Genomic DNA, 18,175 nt, shown 5'->3' with positions numbered 1-18,175 from the left:
GAGAAACCAAGGTCCACCAATCTAGACCAGCCTTCCCCAACTTGTGGCCCTCTGGATGTTGTTCGACTACAGCCCTCATCACCGCTGATTGGGGCTTATGTGATTTGTAGTCCAAAACAATGGTCACCACTTCGGGGAAGGCTGTATTAGAGCCTTAGATTTTTGATGGGTTTCTGGTTAACGCACATATGGTCTGGGTTGGGAGGACCTCAGTAGCTGAGATTACATACAGAATAGTTAACACAACACCGGCAAAAGAGTACCTGATTGGTCCTTGAAAGGGCCATAGTCATGTTGCTGTTTCTCTGACTGAATGTGAGGGAGATCTTTATTTTGCCAAATAGGAAAGGAGAGGAGGAAGCTGGATAAAGAGCACAAATATGTTTTCTTTAATTTGGTATGGCACATTAATTTAAAAGACGTAAAAAGTTTGATTTTAACACAGTTTATTTGTTAAATAAGAAGACTTCTTGTAATAGCAACCACAAGAATTACAGTGTTGTTATACCTCTCTCAGTCCGTTGTTTTTTGTTTTGTTTTTAAGAGGGTGAATTTTGGAAGAGCATTGAACAGATTGCTTGTTTTGTGCTTGTGTGTTGTATTTTATGGCTGGTGTTTATCACTGATTGATTTCTGGCTTACTGTTTTATTGCTGAATTGCTGTATGTTATTGTATGTTTTCATTTCATGTACCGTATTTTTCGCCCCATAGGACGCACTTTTTCCCCTCCAAAAATGAAGGGGAAATGTGTGTGCGTCCTATGGGGCGAATGCAGGCTTTCGCTGAAGCCTGGAGAGCGAGAGGCATCGGTGCGCACCGACCCCTCTCGCCCTCCAGGCTTCAGGAAGCTATCCGCAAGCCTTGCAAGCCCGGTGGGAGTTCCCGCGGGCTCACAAGGCTTGCGGGCAGCAGCCTGCAGCCCCGGCGAGTGTCCGCAAGCCTTGCGCGCCCAGCAGGAGGTCCCGCCGAGCGCGCGAGGCTTGGGGCGGCAGCCTGTCGCCCGAAGCACGGGGAGCCCTCCGGAGGGTGCTTCGGGCAGGTGTGCACAAGGCTTGGGGCGGCAGCCGCGGCGGGGGGGTGGGAATAATTTTTTATTATTCATTCCCCCCCCCAAAAAAAAAACGAGGTGCGTCCTATGGGCCGGTGCGCCCTATAGAACGAAAAATACGGTATTCTATTGCTGTATGTCAGCAAGAGAACAACATAAAACTTACTTAGCAGAGACAGAACAAAACAGTTTTCAGCTGAACGTAAAACCAAGCTGAAAAAGAGAAAGCATGAGGCTTATTTAAAACCACATTAGAATAGTGAAGACGTAGAGTTTTATTTTGAAGCGAAGGTTCATATAGTACTTTTCCATTTTATGAAAAAAAATAATCCTTAGTATAAAACTTACTGGAGCATTTTTGCGCCTGAAATTATTCTTTGGGCGTAGGGAAAGGTCTTTAGTCTTAGCACCCCCATTTCTCCTGGCAGGAATGAAATAGACTTGTGCTAAATTGATCTTCTTGAGTATCCTTATCTTTAATGGTGCGTATCTCTCTTCCCACCCCTCCTCCTCAAAAGCTTCTACAGTGAGTGCAAAATCTGTGTCTGCATCAGGGTCCCTCCAACGTTCTCGCAGTGACATCGACGTGAATGCAGCAGCCAGTGCCAAATCTAAAGTCACTTCTGGATCAGATGCCCCCTTCAGCTCAGCAGCGGCCTTGCCCCCGGGTTCATACGCATCTCTAGGTAAGCTTATTTGCTTTGCCATAAAGGAGATGAGTGATTTATGTAAGGATTTAGTAGAATAAATGAATGCGTTTCTTCGGGAGTTCCAGCCTTATAGAGAAATAGTTTGGAAAACGGTATATACCGTCCCATGGGGAATAAACTTGTGGATTGTTTACAGAAGCGTTAGCTAAACAAAATAGGTTTGGCATCTACGGCGCCTGAGTAGTTTATAGAGTGGCGGCGTTTTATTTGACATGATGGCTGTCACTTTCTTCGGCAAGGCTTCTGTGAATTCAGTGAGCCAGACAACTCAGACCGTGCAGCATAAGGAACAAATGTTATTCTCTGGAAAGAATGCAGTAGCTGCAATCTAGGGAAGGTGTCCCTATTGGGTTGCATTCCACTAAGTCATACTCAGAATGATCCCGTTTTCATCAGAGTATAGGACTAACTTCAAATCCATTGATTTCAGTAGGTGTGCGATGGGTATGATGTTGCAGAATACAGCCTTTTCTAATCTCTAATATACATTTGTTAAGATTCAGTACAGATCAGGGGAAATCACCTCCTTTTTTCTTGTAAAGATTAGGTTATTACAGCTTAGTGTGGCGAAAACCTTGTTTAAAGGAGGATCAATATAAGTGAGTATTTGGCAAGTCGTGCCAAGATAAAACAGCCACTAAGTTCCACCAGTGTAAAAATTTGGAGCAGCTGCTAAATTTTGCCTAACATTCTGGGGGAGCAAAATTAAAACAAACAAATGTGACCTGTGAATGTTAAAGGCTGTAGGAAGCATATTTCCAGCATGAAACAGACTAGTTTTTCTCCAGAGAATACCCTGAATGACTCTATGCTTTAAGTGATCGTAGTATAACTAGGTATTATTATTACCTTTGTATCCCACTTTCCCTCCAAGGAGCTCAGGGTGGTGTACATATATACTCTCACAGCAGCCCTGTGAGATAGGGTAGGCTGAGACTGGTGACTCGCCCAAGGCCACACAGTAAGCTTTGTGTCTGAGTGGGGAGCGGGAATTCGAACACTAGTCTCCCGGGTTCCTTGTCCAGCACTCTACCCACAACACCACGCCGGCTTCTATGTGTCCTCCTGTGTTCTTGATTGGTTTGCATGTTGCATTCTTCAAGCGGAAATCTTGTCAGCATGAGTCAATAGTGCCACCACAGAATCTCTGTCAACTTTTGTGGGTATATTTGTTTATTCAGTTACTGCTTTTCCTGCACTTAATCTTACAATAACCCCAATCATTTATGTTTTTAAAAATTTATTCAGTTTAAATTGCAGACTACTTTCATTGACCTTAGCAGGCTGTTCCTTTCAATTGGTTTAGTCTGCACTGCACTCAAAGGGGGCAGCAGTCTTCTGATAGTATTTAAATCTGTGACTGTCTAATTTTATTTGGCAGCATCCAAGTACAGTGGTACCTCAGGTTACATACGCTTCAGGTTACAGACTCCGCTAACCCAGAAATATTACCTCGGGTTGAGAACTTTGCTTCAGGGTGAGAACAGAAATCGTGCTCTGGCGGCGCAGCGGCAGCGGGAGGCCCCATTAGCTAAAGTGGTGCTTCAGGTTAAGAACGGACCTCCGGAACGAATTAAGTACTTAACCTGAGGTAACACTGTAGTTACGACACCTTGAGTGCACATCACCTTACCATGCTCAGTTTCTGCAGAAGGGCTCTCTAATGACCAAGTATGCAATGCCTGCATTTCCACAAACACCTTTTTTTTTAAAGAAGAACTTGTGGGCCCAGTATTAGAGAAACACAGAAGCAAAGACAAGTGGTTCACAAACAAACTAGTGCTGTATTACTTCTGCTGGTTTAGAGAATTACATTTTGACAGTGTCCCCTCCTCAGCAATATGCTAATTGTATTTCTTCAGTGTTAAAAAAGAGTAGAGCACACACACTAGTGAAAAGACATCAAGCTTCTCTTTCTTCCCTTCTATACTTAGTGCATGGGCAGGCAGTTTCAGAGGCAGTTTCCTTAAGAGCCATTCACACAACCAGCAGCCTTTGCAAGATCGCTCATATGCACACTTGTGTTAATGAACCATAATGGATGAGATCCAATGCATGTCTTCCCCCACAGCCCACCTTCTTCCTCCCCAAATCTGCTACAGAAGGAGGAGAAAATAAATCAGAAGTCCTATGGTGCAGTCAGGTTTCTGTTGTGCAAACGGGAGCGTTGGGAATAATACTGGATGTCACCAATTAAATGTGCTGAAAGCATTATGGGGTTATTTGTCAGCAGGTGGAGCTATTGTCATAACAATCTCTGCTGTAAGAAGCAGTCTGGTTAAACAAATGACCGATTTTTTTGTTTGTGTGTTCATGGTACTTGTATACTCTGGTAGTATAGGCCTCTCTAACAGGTTTACATGAAGTTTTAAAACAATCTTATCAACCGTGCAACACACTTAAAAGCCAGGTGGCAGAAAAGGAAGCAAACTAAAAGCCTGATGAAATTAAAGGGGGGGGGGGGGAAATCGAAAGAAAGACAACCCAAGTGAGGACTAGGAAATGTCATAAATATCTGGGGGTGGTAGCAGCCTTGTGCGGTTACCCATGTATGTATTACGATAATTCCGGCTTCAGGTGCACAGATGTTGCATTTCTGTTTAACTAACATTATTCATTGAATTCAACTGAAAGTTATACCTTGTTTTTGTAGCTAACTACACACTGCCCACTTCTGCTGAATATTACTAACTTTCCCTGTTATCCCTCTTATTTTTTTTTTCTAAATTTGCTTAAAGATGGTACTACCAGTAAACCTGAGGGTAAGCAGTCTCTGTGTAACTGAGGTCTGTCTCTGGCTCTTACACCAGTTCTCTGTTATCACCCAAGTGGTCCCTGGTTTTCATCTGTGTTCACTGGTGCCTTTGCATGACCTCTTGCATGGTGTTCTCCTCTTACTCATGCTGCTGCTGCTGAGTACCCTTCACCTTGTCTCTCAGCTCACCCTTGTCATTAGGCATAATACTTAGTGGAACATTTTGTTTCTGAGTAGTTCTGTGAACCTAGCCTAACGGGTTGAACACTTCATGAATATCACCGCACAACTGAGGGTTTACCTGGATTTTGTAAATGGAAATGTTGGGCTCTTTCGTTTCCGTAGAAAAAGCTTGCTTAAAAAAAGAAAGAAAAGGGCATAAAAAGGTTATTCTGGTTCTTTGCCCAGTGGCCTTCCTAGGCCTCTACTTTATTTATTAATTGTGTAGAACTAGTAACATTTTAATGGCTAATAGTTTGTTTCATTGTACAGTTCCTGGCAACCTTGAAATTTATTAGTTATGACTGCTTTACCTGTTACTTGATTTTCTTAATGCTTTTACATATTTTAGATGTTTTTAATTGTTTCTAAATTTCTTAAGTATGTTTTTATTTTATTTTTAACAGTACAAATATTATGGGATTGTTTTAAATTGTGCTGTTTTCTGTTTACCTTTTCATGGTGTTGGAAATAGTTTCGTTATTGCGAAAGGTGTGCTTTCTGAAATAGCACTGGAATAGAAAGTTAGAAGAAACAAAATGTTTGTAGTAGAGAGAAAGGGGATCCCCTTGGGAAATATAATGTTTTATTCTTTTTAAAAAAAAATCATATTTCTAATGGCAACTGCAAAAATGGCTGACTTTGCTGAATAGCCAAAGCCAGACTGAACATTTGCACTGAATTTGGTTATTTTTAGACTAACCTGTAGCTTAAAGAGAAGATAGTAGATGCAATTACTTTGCGAGGTAGGACAAGCTAAGACTTTTAGAAGACATTTGAGGGCAGCCATGCATTGGGAAGTTTTTAATATTTGATATTTTACTACGTTTTTATATATGCTGTAAGCTGCCCAGAGCGGCTGGGGAAACCCAGCCAGATGGAGGTGGGGTATAAATAATAAAATTATTATTATTATTAGGAGGAGGAGCAGTAATCATGGAGTAGCCAACCTGGTGCCCTCCAGACGTTGGACTACAATTCCTGTTATTCCTGACGATTGGCTCTAGTGGCCAAGGGGGAGTAGGAGTCCAACAAAATCAAATGGTCCGGGGGTGCTGGTGGGTTGGGCTCTGATGGGATGCAGCCTATGAAGCAATGGTACATATGTTGGTGTCATCTTCTGTTAATTCACACTTTCAGGGCAGCTGAAGCAGTTATGCTAATAATAGTTGAAGCAGCTTTTTCTTGCTAGTGAAGGGGAGGGGGAATAATGATAAAGTTGTAAAGTTTAGTATGGTACATTGTTGTTGCTTTTCTTGTATTATCATAGGAACTTTGGAAGCTTCCTTAATACTGAGCCAGACCATTGGTTCACCTAACTTAGTATTGTCTGCAGCTTTCCCTGGCTTCAGACGTGGGGCATTCCTATAGATGTTGGGGACTGGGAGCTTCCCTGTGCAAAGTAGATGCTCTACCACTGAGGTAGAGTCCTTCAGATTTGTCAGAAAAATTTGGATCATCGTGCTTTGTGCTTACTGATTCTACTGGCCATAACTGGGCTGCAAGGATGTTTGCTAGAACATTCTGGAGACACACAGGGACTTCTTCATCCTATCTGTAAAGCAGGAATCATATTGCCTAGTCTTATTCAATAATAATTTTGAAGATCAGCCATTAACACCCAGAACCTCTTTATCTCCAGTTCTCTCCCCTAATTTAGGAATGAACTTTGTTGTTTTCCTTTTTCTTGTGACATTTTGATGCAAATTGTTTCGGGTGTTCTATATGTACCCTGTTAAATGCAAAGGGTTGTATCCAACATTATATGTGTGTAAGCAGAACAGGCTTCCACTTGCACAACAGAACTTTACTATCCTCTCCTCCCCACTGGAGTCCTCTATGCACCATCAAAATCTTCTCCAGAGGATTGTAAAAGCCTCTAGGGCAGATTTTGGGGGCTGTAGGAAGAGGAGAGAGGTGAAGTCCCATTGGGTTGCACCTAAATATTCATTCCTGGTGTTGATATTGCGGTTTTAACCATATTTCTAACACTAGTAAAATAGGATGCATTTTCATTTTAGTACAAGTATTATGATAATGATAGATTTGTTCATCCCAATTTGAATGTGTTGGTGAGAGGATAAGATATTTAAAGCACAATCACTTGGATTAATTAACTTCTGCTTCTTTCCCCCCTTTTCCCTAGGTCGGATCCGCACAAGGAGGCAAAGCTCTGGAAGTACCACCAGTATCACCTCATCACCTGCTGACACGCGAGGCCGCAGCCGGGCTAAAGTAGTTTCACAGTCCCAGCGTAAGAAGCCATTTAGCTTTGTCTTGTTGAGGAGGCTTTATATTTTTCCAGCTTGTTTTCATTGCCTGTCCTTGTAGAAAGCACGTATTCCATTCACTCCAATCAGTTTCGTTCAGTATATATCATTTGTGTGGAACAGCCTTATCCAAGGCTAGGACTCCAGTTCATTATAAAATGGTACACTGATATAGAAATATCAGGATATTTGAGGGCTCTAGGTAATGGTTACCATCCCTGTGTACATTCCCATCTTCTTTCACTATGATCACGTACGTTTATCTCCTAATATGCTGCTTGAATTGTTCACTTGTGTTTCCCACATTCATGAACTCCTTTGTGCTAAGCATGGAAGAATACTCCTTCATTAGAAGCTGCTTCTAAACTGTGGTGTCTGCCTGTCTTACTTGTAAAGGGCTTTCCTACTCTTTTCACCCCAGAGGAGGTCCACTAAGTCAGGCCCTATCCATCTCTCTGGGATGTCTTGTGCAATTCATCCTGTAATTCATCCAGCATCATGGGAGCATGTTTTTCAGAGAGTAGGAAGGTGGGACTTTGGCTGGATTGGTTGAGTGCTGACACTGTGCAGAAAGGTCTGCATCTGTGATGACTGCTGAAGAAAATAAAATGGATTCCCGTATGTCATAAATAATAGCTGGCTCTCTGATCCTTTGTTACTGTACTGTATGATCTGTGATTACTGATCAGTTAAGGGGAAGAGCATATGATACTTGCTAATTTGCATCTTCTTAGTCACTCCGATTCCTGATCACCTGGGGCATCTCTCAATTAAGCTGACATGCTGGGTGTGTGAAAATAATTCTAAAGAAGGGATAATGTAGAATGCATAAAATAGCGATCAGGTGCTTAATGTAGTGTATTTGCATAAAGAGAAAAATGATATTACCAGTAGCATATTCACAAGTTTTTTATGTTGCATGGTATGAGCATTCCCACTGACCCTGACAGAATGGCAGTTCTCCTGATGTTGTGTTTTTTACATTGATTGTTAGAGCCCTAATCTTTGAATCTTGCAGGGATTGCTAGTGAGCAAGATAGCTATTAGGGCTGCTCTTGGTTTCTTGATCATTTTTGTTTTCTTGCTGGTATCTTTCTTTGTGTTCTAAATCCTTAACAAAATCAATACATTGTTAAGGGGACAAAGCGTTTGTGGGGGGGGGGGGGGAGGGATGTGCTGAAGAAGCTGGCTTTGGGATGATTGATGTGCATGTTGGATCATTACTCATGGACCCACTAGTTATCCCAGTGCAGACATGCTAGTAATTCGTCTGTGACCAGCAACAGCTTTGCATGTCCTGCTACACTGCATCTAATTGCTGTGCAAGGCCAGCTCATGATACCACTGATGAAGGCTCTGTGCTGGCACTACATTTCTTTTTTGCTTGACCCCCAAGTGGTCATTTGCCAGCTCATAAGTTCAGGTAATAGGTGTCTCTGTGGACATGCTGGCAAGAAAGGCCCTGCTGTGTAATATACTGCATGGTGCAAGCAGTGATGCATCTGTCAAAAAGCAACTTATGTTGTGTGCAACTAGCAATGCTTCTTGAACTTTGTATTGTCTTGCTTTCTCTAATTCACTCTCTGCCTGTCCTTTGGTCTGCTCTCATAATCCAGGATCCAGATCAGCTAACCCTGCTGGTGGTAAGGAACCCCTTCTTTGTTTTTTCACTCCTGTTTCCATGTCTGTGCTGTCTTTCACATTATTGTTTTTTAATATCCAGGATACTTGCCCCTCTTTAATCCCCCCAGTACCCATAAAATGAGAATTCAGACTTGGACTGCTTTTGGTATACACATAAGGTACTTAGAATACCTGTGCATATATAAAGACATTTCATACTTTCAGCTGCTATGACTATTAAAAACTAGGTGTTCTTTTTTATCCATCAGCATAATTTAGGCTGTAATCCTAACCCCACTACCCTGCTTAATTCAGTAGGTCTTTCTTCTGACACAGCTCTGATTGGGCAGCTTAGTCTTGCTGACGCGTGTGAGATTAAGTTCAGTGTAAATTGGAAGGAAGTTTTGGCATTTTTGTCTTGTACAGTATAGTAGACTATAGAGTGAAGATAAGGTACAGACACCCATATAATCAAGAGCCCAAATCTTCTGAATGTACATACAAATCAGGAATGTGGTTTTCTATATGGTCTCCAGGTACTTTGGCATGAATTAGCAGAACAATCTTATGCATGTTTACTCAGAAGTAGGCTCCACTTTGTTCAATGGGGCTTGCTCCCTTTTAAGTGTGCTTTAGGGCTTCCGCTAAAAAGACCACGGGGCTTTTGGTCACCTCTTCAAATGTTCAAATGGAAAACAGAATACTTTGCGAACAACCATGAATGACTCTTTGCTGGATAGAGGAGGTTTAGAAGTTTTTTTAATAATAAAAATGAAATGTTTGCTGCTTGTTCAGACAACAGAAGCAGCAGCACTTGTTTAAATTGTAGTTCCTGGGTTGGGAAAAACATTCTTAATTGTAGGTTCAATTAAACAAGTATGCAAGATGCCTCAAGATGTATAGAACCTACTTACTAGTAGCAAGGTATTTAAAGATAAATTCACGATTAAAGGATCTTGCATCTAGTATGGTGAGTTCAGTTGGATTTTTATTTTTTTAACAGGAGCCCACTTCCCAACATTGCAAAGTGCTTTTGAAACTGAAGGGACTTTTAAAAGTAGGTTGTGTGGTAACACAAGGCAGCCTGAAAGAGTTTTAAAAAGTTTTTCTTAAAAAAATAATAATCCACTGGGCTGCTACAAGTCCCTTGTGTGAGCTGAACAGTTCTTTGGATCCCTTTCTGCCTTTATAAAACCATATTTCCTGGTTGGACATAAAGGGAAATTGTGGTTTAAGAAATCAGGAGGTATCCTCTAGTCCGCAGCCTGGGTGTATGAGAGTAGAAAAGAATGGGGGAGGTGGAAATAGGGGGCAGTTGAGCTTTCTTTCATGCACAAACTGGTTTGTAGGAGTGCCTCATTATGTGTGAACTGGATATTTGTTTAAGGAAGGTACTTCTTCTCAATCCATCATAATTTTGGAAATGCATAATTCAGAAGTGATCAGACATGTTTATTAACAAATGGGCGGCTTCTGGGTTTACTTTGCTGCTTTAATTTTGTTTTTGATATATTTTTTAATTAAATGGAACCGGGCAGATTTAGTCATTTTGAGATAAGCTGAATATTTTTGTTTTATATCTGTGGTTCCTGTCTAGCTGGCAGTCGATCCAGTTCCCCTGGCAAGCTCTTGGGAAGCGCATACGGTGGACTGAGCAGTGGAACAACCAGAGGACACCCAGCACCATCCCCTGCTGAAAAACGCAGCAAGGTCCCTCGAAGCCAGGGCTGCAGCCGAGAGACCAGTCCAAACAGGATCGGTCTAGGTAAGATTTGTATTGGATTCGGTGCAGAACAAAGAGACTGAAGAAACACGGCATGGTTCTTGGTATTACCACAATAACATGGTGGCTATGATGGTCTTATTTAAATGTGCACCCTAAGAACTTTATTAGCGATTTGCATTCTTTCAGAGTCATGCTAACATGTCCACAAAGTTCTGTGACTGCAGAATGAGGAAAGAGGAATCTGTTGAGAGAGCACTTTGAAATGGCAAGGCCATCTTTTCCACTGAATCAGTAAAACTTCCACCTAATTCCACACTAGTAAAACTTTAGGTGAAGCCACCTTAGGTGGAGGTTGCCCAGGTTTAATCACAACATTAATCAGAAAATAATACTTGTGTTTTTTAAAAAACAACAACAACCAGTTGCCACTCTCATGATTTAATTCCATCCTATCATTTCAAATGTACTGTCAAGAGCATTAAGACAGAATTTAGCTACTTCATAGTTCATGTTGATGTTGGTGAATGCTAACATTTTCTTTCTCTACCTTCCCTTAGGGAAAAAATATGTATAAATATATATCATGTTGTTGCCTCTGCTTGAAAATCGAACCTATTAGTGCACTGTTTACCATTCAAGTAACTATTCAACTTATTCTGTAGCTTCCCCTCCTCACAAATGAACATATGTAGGACCATTGTTCACGTTCCATGGCTTAGTAAAAGCAGCTGTCCAGTTATCAGAGACATCTGATGTTCAAGCCAGGCTGCCTGCTTTCAATGTAAAAAATATGGTAGCCTTGGCAGGTTTTATTTTGAAGGTAGGAGTTCTGGTTAACATTACAATTCATCAGCATAGAATCGGGTCCTGCTGGCCAGAACTGCAATTGAGACCTCCAGATAAACTAGCAGAGTAGAACTGGAAACAGCGACTTTAAAGTCAATATCAGAATTCCAGGAATAAACAGGCAAGAGTGGAATTGGGAAAGCAGCTGGGACTGGAGGGGGAGACACATACATGGTCAAAGCTCAAGATACAGGATAAAATGACAGCACAGAAGGTATACAAGATCTGAGCAGAAATTTCAACCAGATTTATGAGATGGCAAATGGGGTGAGGGAGAGAGGGAATCAAAGCCTTAGTAGTAATGTGGGATGTGAGGTTACCTCTCTAGAAGAGATCTGGGGACAGGCTTTCTGATTGTATGCACAGAGAAGGAAGGCAAAACGCAGACAAGGGAAACAAGATAAAGAAGGGCATAGCTATTCTTAAGAAAATGGCAGAGGACATCAATACCAAGCTGATAACCAGGGCAGTCATCACAATGAGAAAAATGTAATTTTGTTGAGAGTCAGTTGATCCAGGAAAACATTTTATGCAAGCAAACTAAATTACCATGAACCCAAATTAAGACATCTGTTCAGAACAGAATGAACTCCAGAGTAAGGTCTGAGTCCTCTTTGGATATAGTATCACTTTTGTTGTGGTGGGGTGAAAATACATGCAATTGTTATTTTTGCTTATATATTACATTTTAATTTAAATGCATGAAAAAAATAGATTTATCTATAGGCTAGCAATGAAGCAGAACTTTTTAAAAAAAGGCATTTCAGTCCATCTTAAAATTTGGTCAGGTAGTGGCCTTATTTAAATGTCATCTGTGAAGAATTCAGTATATAGGCAGTTTGGATGATACCAGAAAGGTGAAAATGCATGCCTGTGAATACTCTCTAATAAGCCACGTCCTCTCTAAAGCCATATGGATATTTCCAGTGGCATTTAATCAGGTCACCCAGCATAGTGCAATCTATATAGAGTGCACCTCCCTGTGCATTTTTCTCCAGCTGTTCATTTTTGTCATGAATAGTTCACACTTGGTGGAACGCTTTCTGCTACTCAGGCCCTCTTGTTTATCTATTTATGAACAGAATGGAATTTTTATAGATTTGCAGGTTTGTTTCTGCTTTCTCTTGCTGCATCATGAGAATCGCGTGTTACAAGCAGATCCCTATCCCTGATCACGGGCGCATCTAGGATGAAACTAACGAAGCTTAAGCTTCAGGGCTCCTAATCCCAGAGGGACCCCAGAAGCAGCTATAGTCCACATTGCTTTAAAAAAGTTAATCATGCATGTATATAACATTTCCCTCCCATAACTCGAAAACTATAGGGCGTAGGAATCTTTTTGTTCACACCAGTGATTTTGATATGTGAGAGATTTCAGCACATAAATTTTAATCAAAATCTGAGGCATAGAAGTTATTTTTTTTTTAATGTGGTGATCTGTCATGGAACAATCCCTAAGTTGAAGAAGATCATAGTGGTGACCTAGACCTCAATGCTGGTTCCAAAGGGCCTCGCATAACAGTTCAAACCTCAGGGCAGCAAAAATGTAGGTCTGCCACTGTCCCTGTTTGGAATCTGGTTCAGTCAGACCTCACTTCAGTTCACAATTTTATGATTCAGCCTCAGTATTCAGATCATTGTTTCACTGAGCCGGTGGACTGATCCAGAGTTTGCAACAACAGGATGGGTTTGTGGAAGCAAATGATGCACCAGTTGTTTGGTTTTCATCTTCAGTCCATATCCTTTATTCTCAAACTGAAGGGCTCTGTAGTGTCATACATGACACCTTTCAGTCTTGGTGGTCTCCAGGTGCTTATTTGTATTCTTCTCCAACAAATAACTGGATTTTGGTTGTGCTATTGAATAGAAACCCAAAGGAATAGATTCCACTTCATGTTTGAGTAGGCATGCCGGATTTTGATGAGAAAAGAAGGGCAGAGAGGAGAGGGAATCCTGTAAGGGTGCCTGCAGCAATGCTGACCGATCAGGGACATCGTCATAATAGCATATTTTGAGAAGGTTCTAGATAGGTAAATGTCCTGCTTACCCTCTTTTGACATTATTTGTCTATTACTATGACAAGTCTCTGTAAAAGACCTCTTTTTTTTCCTTTTTGTAAAAATGGCCTTTCTTTAGTGGTTCATGGCTAAATCCTTGTTGATCTGGTTATCCCTCTAAAAGCATATCTCTTTCCCACAATGTTTCTTTCAGCCTCAGCAGTTTGGCATGATCTCTGTATGTGCAAAAGTCTAACCCTCTCTTTTTCCAACTTAGATCTTCTGTCCCTTTACCACTTACACCAACCGGGATTGCCTGCCAGGCAGGCCTCTCAGGTGTGCTGATTTGCAACACAATAAAGCGCAACTTGGCATGCATTGCGGTTGGTCTGTGGCCAGTCAGAGTTGGCTGCTGCTGCCCATGATTTTCCTTTTTTACTAATGTCAATAATGACCATAAATGTGACTTTCCTGTCTGAGCTTTGTGTCCTCATTAAACTTGTGTTCACCTTCTCTGAAACCCTCCCTGCTGCATGCTAGCACGGAGCAGCCGTATCCCCCGACCCAGCGTGAGTCAGGGGTGCAGCCGCGATACCAGCCGTGAGAGCAGCCGAGATACAAGCCCTGCTCGGGGCTTCCCTCCACTTGGTGAGTACCTGCAGGCGCTGGAGCTTCTAAGGGCCCTTCCTTCTCCTCCCCCTTTTTTGTGGCTTAGTCAAGACATCACTAGGTGGAATGAGCTTGTTTTACTCTCTCTCTTTTTTTTAATTGCAAAACAAAAAACAAAAAAAACCTTCCCAACACTCCCTGTTTCCGACCCTCACTTTTTTCTCTTCCCTTCTGCATGCTTAAATCCTGCTTTCCTTTAGTAGGAAGATCCTCCCGTCTAAAAATAATAATCATTTTGTTATAGTTTCCAAGTTCTTTTAACAGCATTTGAGCAACAATGGTTTTGACAAATCCAGCACTTCTGAAAGCAGCCAGCCTTCATCACTTCAGGGAAGAGTGATGCTGCCTCAAAGCATGAGCTGGTGGCATTTAGATCCAATGTAATATTGGCTTTCACGGGGTGGGGGCACTTAGAAAGTGTGTTCACATTTTCTTTCCCCCTCTTCCAATATGCACTCCATCCTGTGGCTTGCATGCATGCAATAACAAGATTGCTGTCGCAGGGTAACTCCATCCCCAGCTGTAATTGCGATTAAAATGCCCTGTATTTATAGGGCATAATGGATTCATCACAATTTCACAGAAGTTCCACGGTTTTGCTTTTAAAATTATGGTCCAACAACCCTAGTCCAAAGAAAAACCTGTGCTTCCAAATTAGTAGTGCAATGTCTTGGTTCTTCGTAATGAATGCTTTTTATTGTATTATTGGTTAATTAGTTGTGCGAGATATTCTGAAGGAAACTGAGCATTCTGAAGCCTTGAAAGGCATCAGTTGATTTTGTAGAAGTATTCAGTCTGAATATAAAATACCATTCCAGTATATTCTACAATGTATGTTACTTGTGACTTGCTTAAAGCAGACAGGTAGTTTGTGATCATGTACCAAGAACTGGGTGGTGTTCAGCTAAGTTTTATTCAGAGTAGACCAGTGTGTTGTAGAGCAGGCATACGCAACCTTCAGTCCTCCAGATGTTTTGGACTACAATTCCCATCATCCCTGACCACTGGTCCTGTTAGCTATGGATCATGGGAGTTGTAGGCCAAAACTTCTGGAGGGCAGAAGGTTGCCTATGCCTGTCATAGAGGTTGGAGTGCTGGACTAGGAACTTGGGAGACCAGGGTTCAAATCTCCACTCGGCCTCCATGAAGCTCACTGGGTGACCTTGAGCCAGTCACTGCCTCTCAGCCTGATCTACCTTTCAGGGTTGTTGTGGGGATTAAATGAGGAGGGGGAGAACCATGTACAGGCCACCTTGAGCTCCATGGAGAAAAAGGGTGGGATAGAAATGAACATGACTAAGTTAGGGCCATTGGTTTCAATGGGTCTACTCTGAGTAAGACATAATTGAATACCACTCTCTGTGTTTCGCATTTTAGCACTATATACCCAACGCTCATTGAGATTTCATAGTGGAGGAAAGCAAATGTTACGGAATGTAACCCTGCTGTGTGTGACACCTGTAGAGGCTGGTTTCTAACATTGCTGATGGGAAAAGGAGTCTTTAAACCATGAGCTTTCAGATCCACATCCAGAGCACAGCTGTAGGCCTCAGACATTGGTGACGATATCTTTTAGAGGTGTCCAAATGTGAGCAGTTTAAAACGATTCAGTCTGCCATTTTGATTCAAAATGGCATCCAGTTGAATCCAAATTTAGTGGCAGGGAAAATGTTCTCCTCAATCTCATCAGCCATCATGCAAAAATTGGTTACTGTCCTGCTTCAGATCTAGTAGTCCTAAAAAAAGAAAGGTCTGGTCACAAACCAGAACGTAAGGATAACACAAGAAGCAAGGTCCAGAAGCAGTCCAAGGACAAAACACAGGAAGTCCAGTCAAGGCATGTCAAGGATGTTGTTCCAGCGCTTCCTTCTAGAAACTAGAAGCTTTAATGCATGAACCTTCATAGCCTTCAGGCACTCCAGCTCACTAGGTCTACACTTATAGGCTCCAGAGCTCCCCTGGACTCAGTAGCAGCTCAGCTTCTGTTCAGGGGCCCTCTGTGTCTTGTGAAGGGTGTTGGGATGCCTTGAACTCTGAATCCAGCCTGCTCCTCTGTAGTATTTGCTTTGGGAGGACCAGGTCCTTCTCTGAAGAGAATTCTTGCAGAAGGAGCCTGGCAGTTTTTATATATTCATATGTGTCCAAATCAGTGTTGTTTTGAAAGGTTCAGTCAATCCATGTTGATTCAAAGTGGCATCTGGTGGTTTCCAAACATAGACCGAAACCCGCTTCAGGAACCATCATGCCAGTTAAAAGGTCTGAAGGCTTAGAGAACTAATGGATGGACAGACATCACACAGCTTTCAAAAATATATAGTAGATAGAATGACAATATAACAAAAAACAAAAATTTCTTCTACTTGATAAGTGACTATTGCTGCCATAGGTGAATCAGAAAACCTTTCTACTCACTGCTGATAATTAAAATTTCTCTAGTTCGGTGATCTATTACAGCTAAAACAAGGTTAGGGATTTGTGTGTTCAGGAACCATCCTCTCTTCTTTAACTAAGATTTATTAATACAGTGGTGCCTCGCAAGACGAAATTAATCCGTTCCGCGAGTCTCTTCGTCTTGCGGTTTTTTCGTCTTGCGAAGCACGGCTGTTAGCGGCTTAGCGGCTATTAACGGCTTAGCGGCTTTAAGAAAAAGGAAACAAACTCGCAAGAACTCGCAAGACGTTTCATCTTGCGAAGCAAGCCCATAGGGAAATTCGTCTTGCGGAACGACTCAAAAAACGGAAAACTCTTTCGTCTAGCGAGTTTTTCGTCTTGCGAGGCATTCGTCTTGCGGGGCACCACTGTATTAATCTGAATTCTGGAATGTTTCAGATAACTTTTTAAAGGATGATTAAGGAATGGCTTTAAAAAGGTCTGAGCAAAAACACAAACCCTGGTCTTCTTAGCCTCGTATTGCCAATGTTTGAGAGTGTTTACCCATTGGGCTAGGAGAAGGGGGGCATTTGTTGCTGCATAGCCTGGCAATGATCAATGCAACATGTGGAGCATGGCATGGAAATACAGGGGAATCTTTATGCATTGCTTAAGCATTTGGAAGACTCTTCTCTTTCCACTGTTGTTCTGTGACTCAGTTCTTGGGCTGCAAAGTTTGCAAACAGGTACAGAAAATATGAATTTAAAGGAGCAGTTGGGTTCTCTCTCTCTGTGTGTGTGTGTGTGTATGATATTGGAACCAAATATTTATGTTGTTTTCTCCAGTCATATACTATAACTAAAAACTAAAACCCAAAGAGGTCTTAGTGTACGCATGTGCATGTATTAAATGTACCATTTTAGAAACTTTTCAACTGTTAATGCAAAGCTGTATGCTTTTCTTACTGTCCAAGTATACAACCGGTTGTACATATTCCTAGCTTTTAACATATGCAAATTTATATTTTTTCTTCTAGTAAGGCAAGATAAGAAAAATACTGCTGTTAGTGATAATCTAAATCAAAATTCAATTTTAAGAGTTTAATAGCATTTTATATAAAATGCAACTATAGACTTTGAAATAGATTTGCTAAATAATGTTAGTACTACCCTGGCTCATCTCCCGGTTTGCACATCACATTATATTAATAGTTTATTTGGGCAACACAGGAAGCCAGACTCTGACTTGTTCCGTATGCAGCATGGTGGCAGCAAAAGGCGGGGAAGAGAACTATGGGAACTTTTTAGCAACAATTTTTCATTTTTCACATCACTTTTAATTTGTATACCACTCATCTATATTACTATACACAAGGAAGTTTAACAAGCTGAAGAACAACAAAATATACAAGATCACAGATCTTATAACAATCTATTCCAATAAAATAAGTCATAATCATTTTTTTTAATAACTGCTAGTTCACACAAAGCCACAGTTTGTTTTATACTACGTATAATATAATGTGACATGCAAAATGGGCCCACATATAGATATCTGAAACATCCAAGATGGGATCAAATGGAGAGTATATGAAATGAAGAAAAAAAATTAGCAGGGTTTATCTTTGCCATCTTACATCAACCACCAAATTCTCGGCTCTATTCTTGCTTAGACTCTTTTAGTTGTTAAAGTGAAGGGTGCTCTTTCAGATCCAAAACTGAGTTCAGAACTAGTGAAAGCATGAGCATGCATGCAGTACAACTGCAGATTGAGCAGCTGAATAAATAAGCGGTGAAAGTATTTAAATGACACTTTACCCAGCCAAATCTGCTTCTTTCCACGGTATAATGTGTGACCTCTTTGATTTTTGTATTAATCAATACATCATTATGATACAAACTCTTCGTTGTCTTAGATCCAAAGGTAAGTATACTGTGACC

At 41.3% G+C, this 18,175-nt stretch overlaps 1 protein-coding gene across 1 annotated transcript in view; it reads left to right on the top strand.

Moving 5' to 3' along the window:
* The window catches only part of CLASP1 (cytoplasmic linker associated protein 1), a 172,947-nt gene that overhangs the window by 100,780 nt on the left and 53,992 nt on the right, over window positions 1–18,175 (top strand). The window contains exons 19-23 of the mRNA XM_081009704.1: window positions 1,568–1,735; window positions 6,880–6,987; window positions 8,620–8,646; window positions 10,224–10,391; window positions 13,736–13,843. Coding sequence (XP_080865830.1) covers window positions 1,568–1,735; window positions 6,880–6,987; window positions 8,620–8,646; window positions 10,224–10,391; window positions 13,736–13,843 — 579 coding nt within the window. The remainder of the gene's footprint in view (window positions 1–1,567; window positions 1,736–6,879; window positions 6,988–8,619; window positions 8,647–10,223; window positions 10,392–13,735; window positions 13,844–18,175) is intronic.

This window comes from Podarcis pityusensis (genome assembly GCF_964106645.2).
Source record: "Podarcis pityusensis genome assembly, chromosome: 1".
In the NCBI taxonomy this organism is placed as follows: domain Eukaryota; kingdom Metazoa; phylum Chordata; class Lepidosauria; order Squamata; family Lacertidae; genus Podarcis; species Podarcis pityusensis.
The sequence above is the reverse complement of the archived record's forward strand: the minus strand, read 5'-3'. Positions and strand labels throughout refer to the sequence as shown.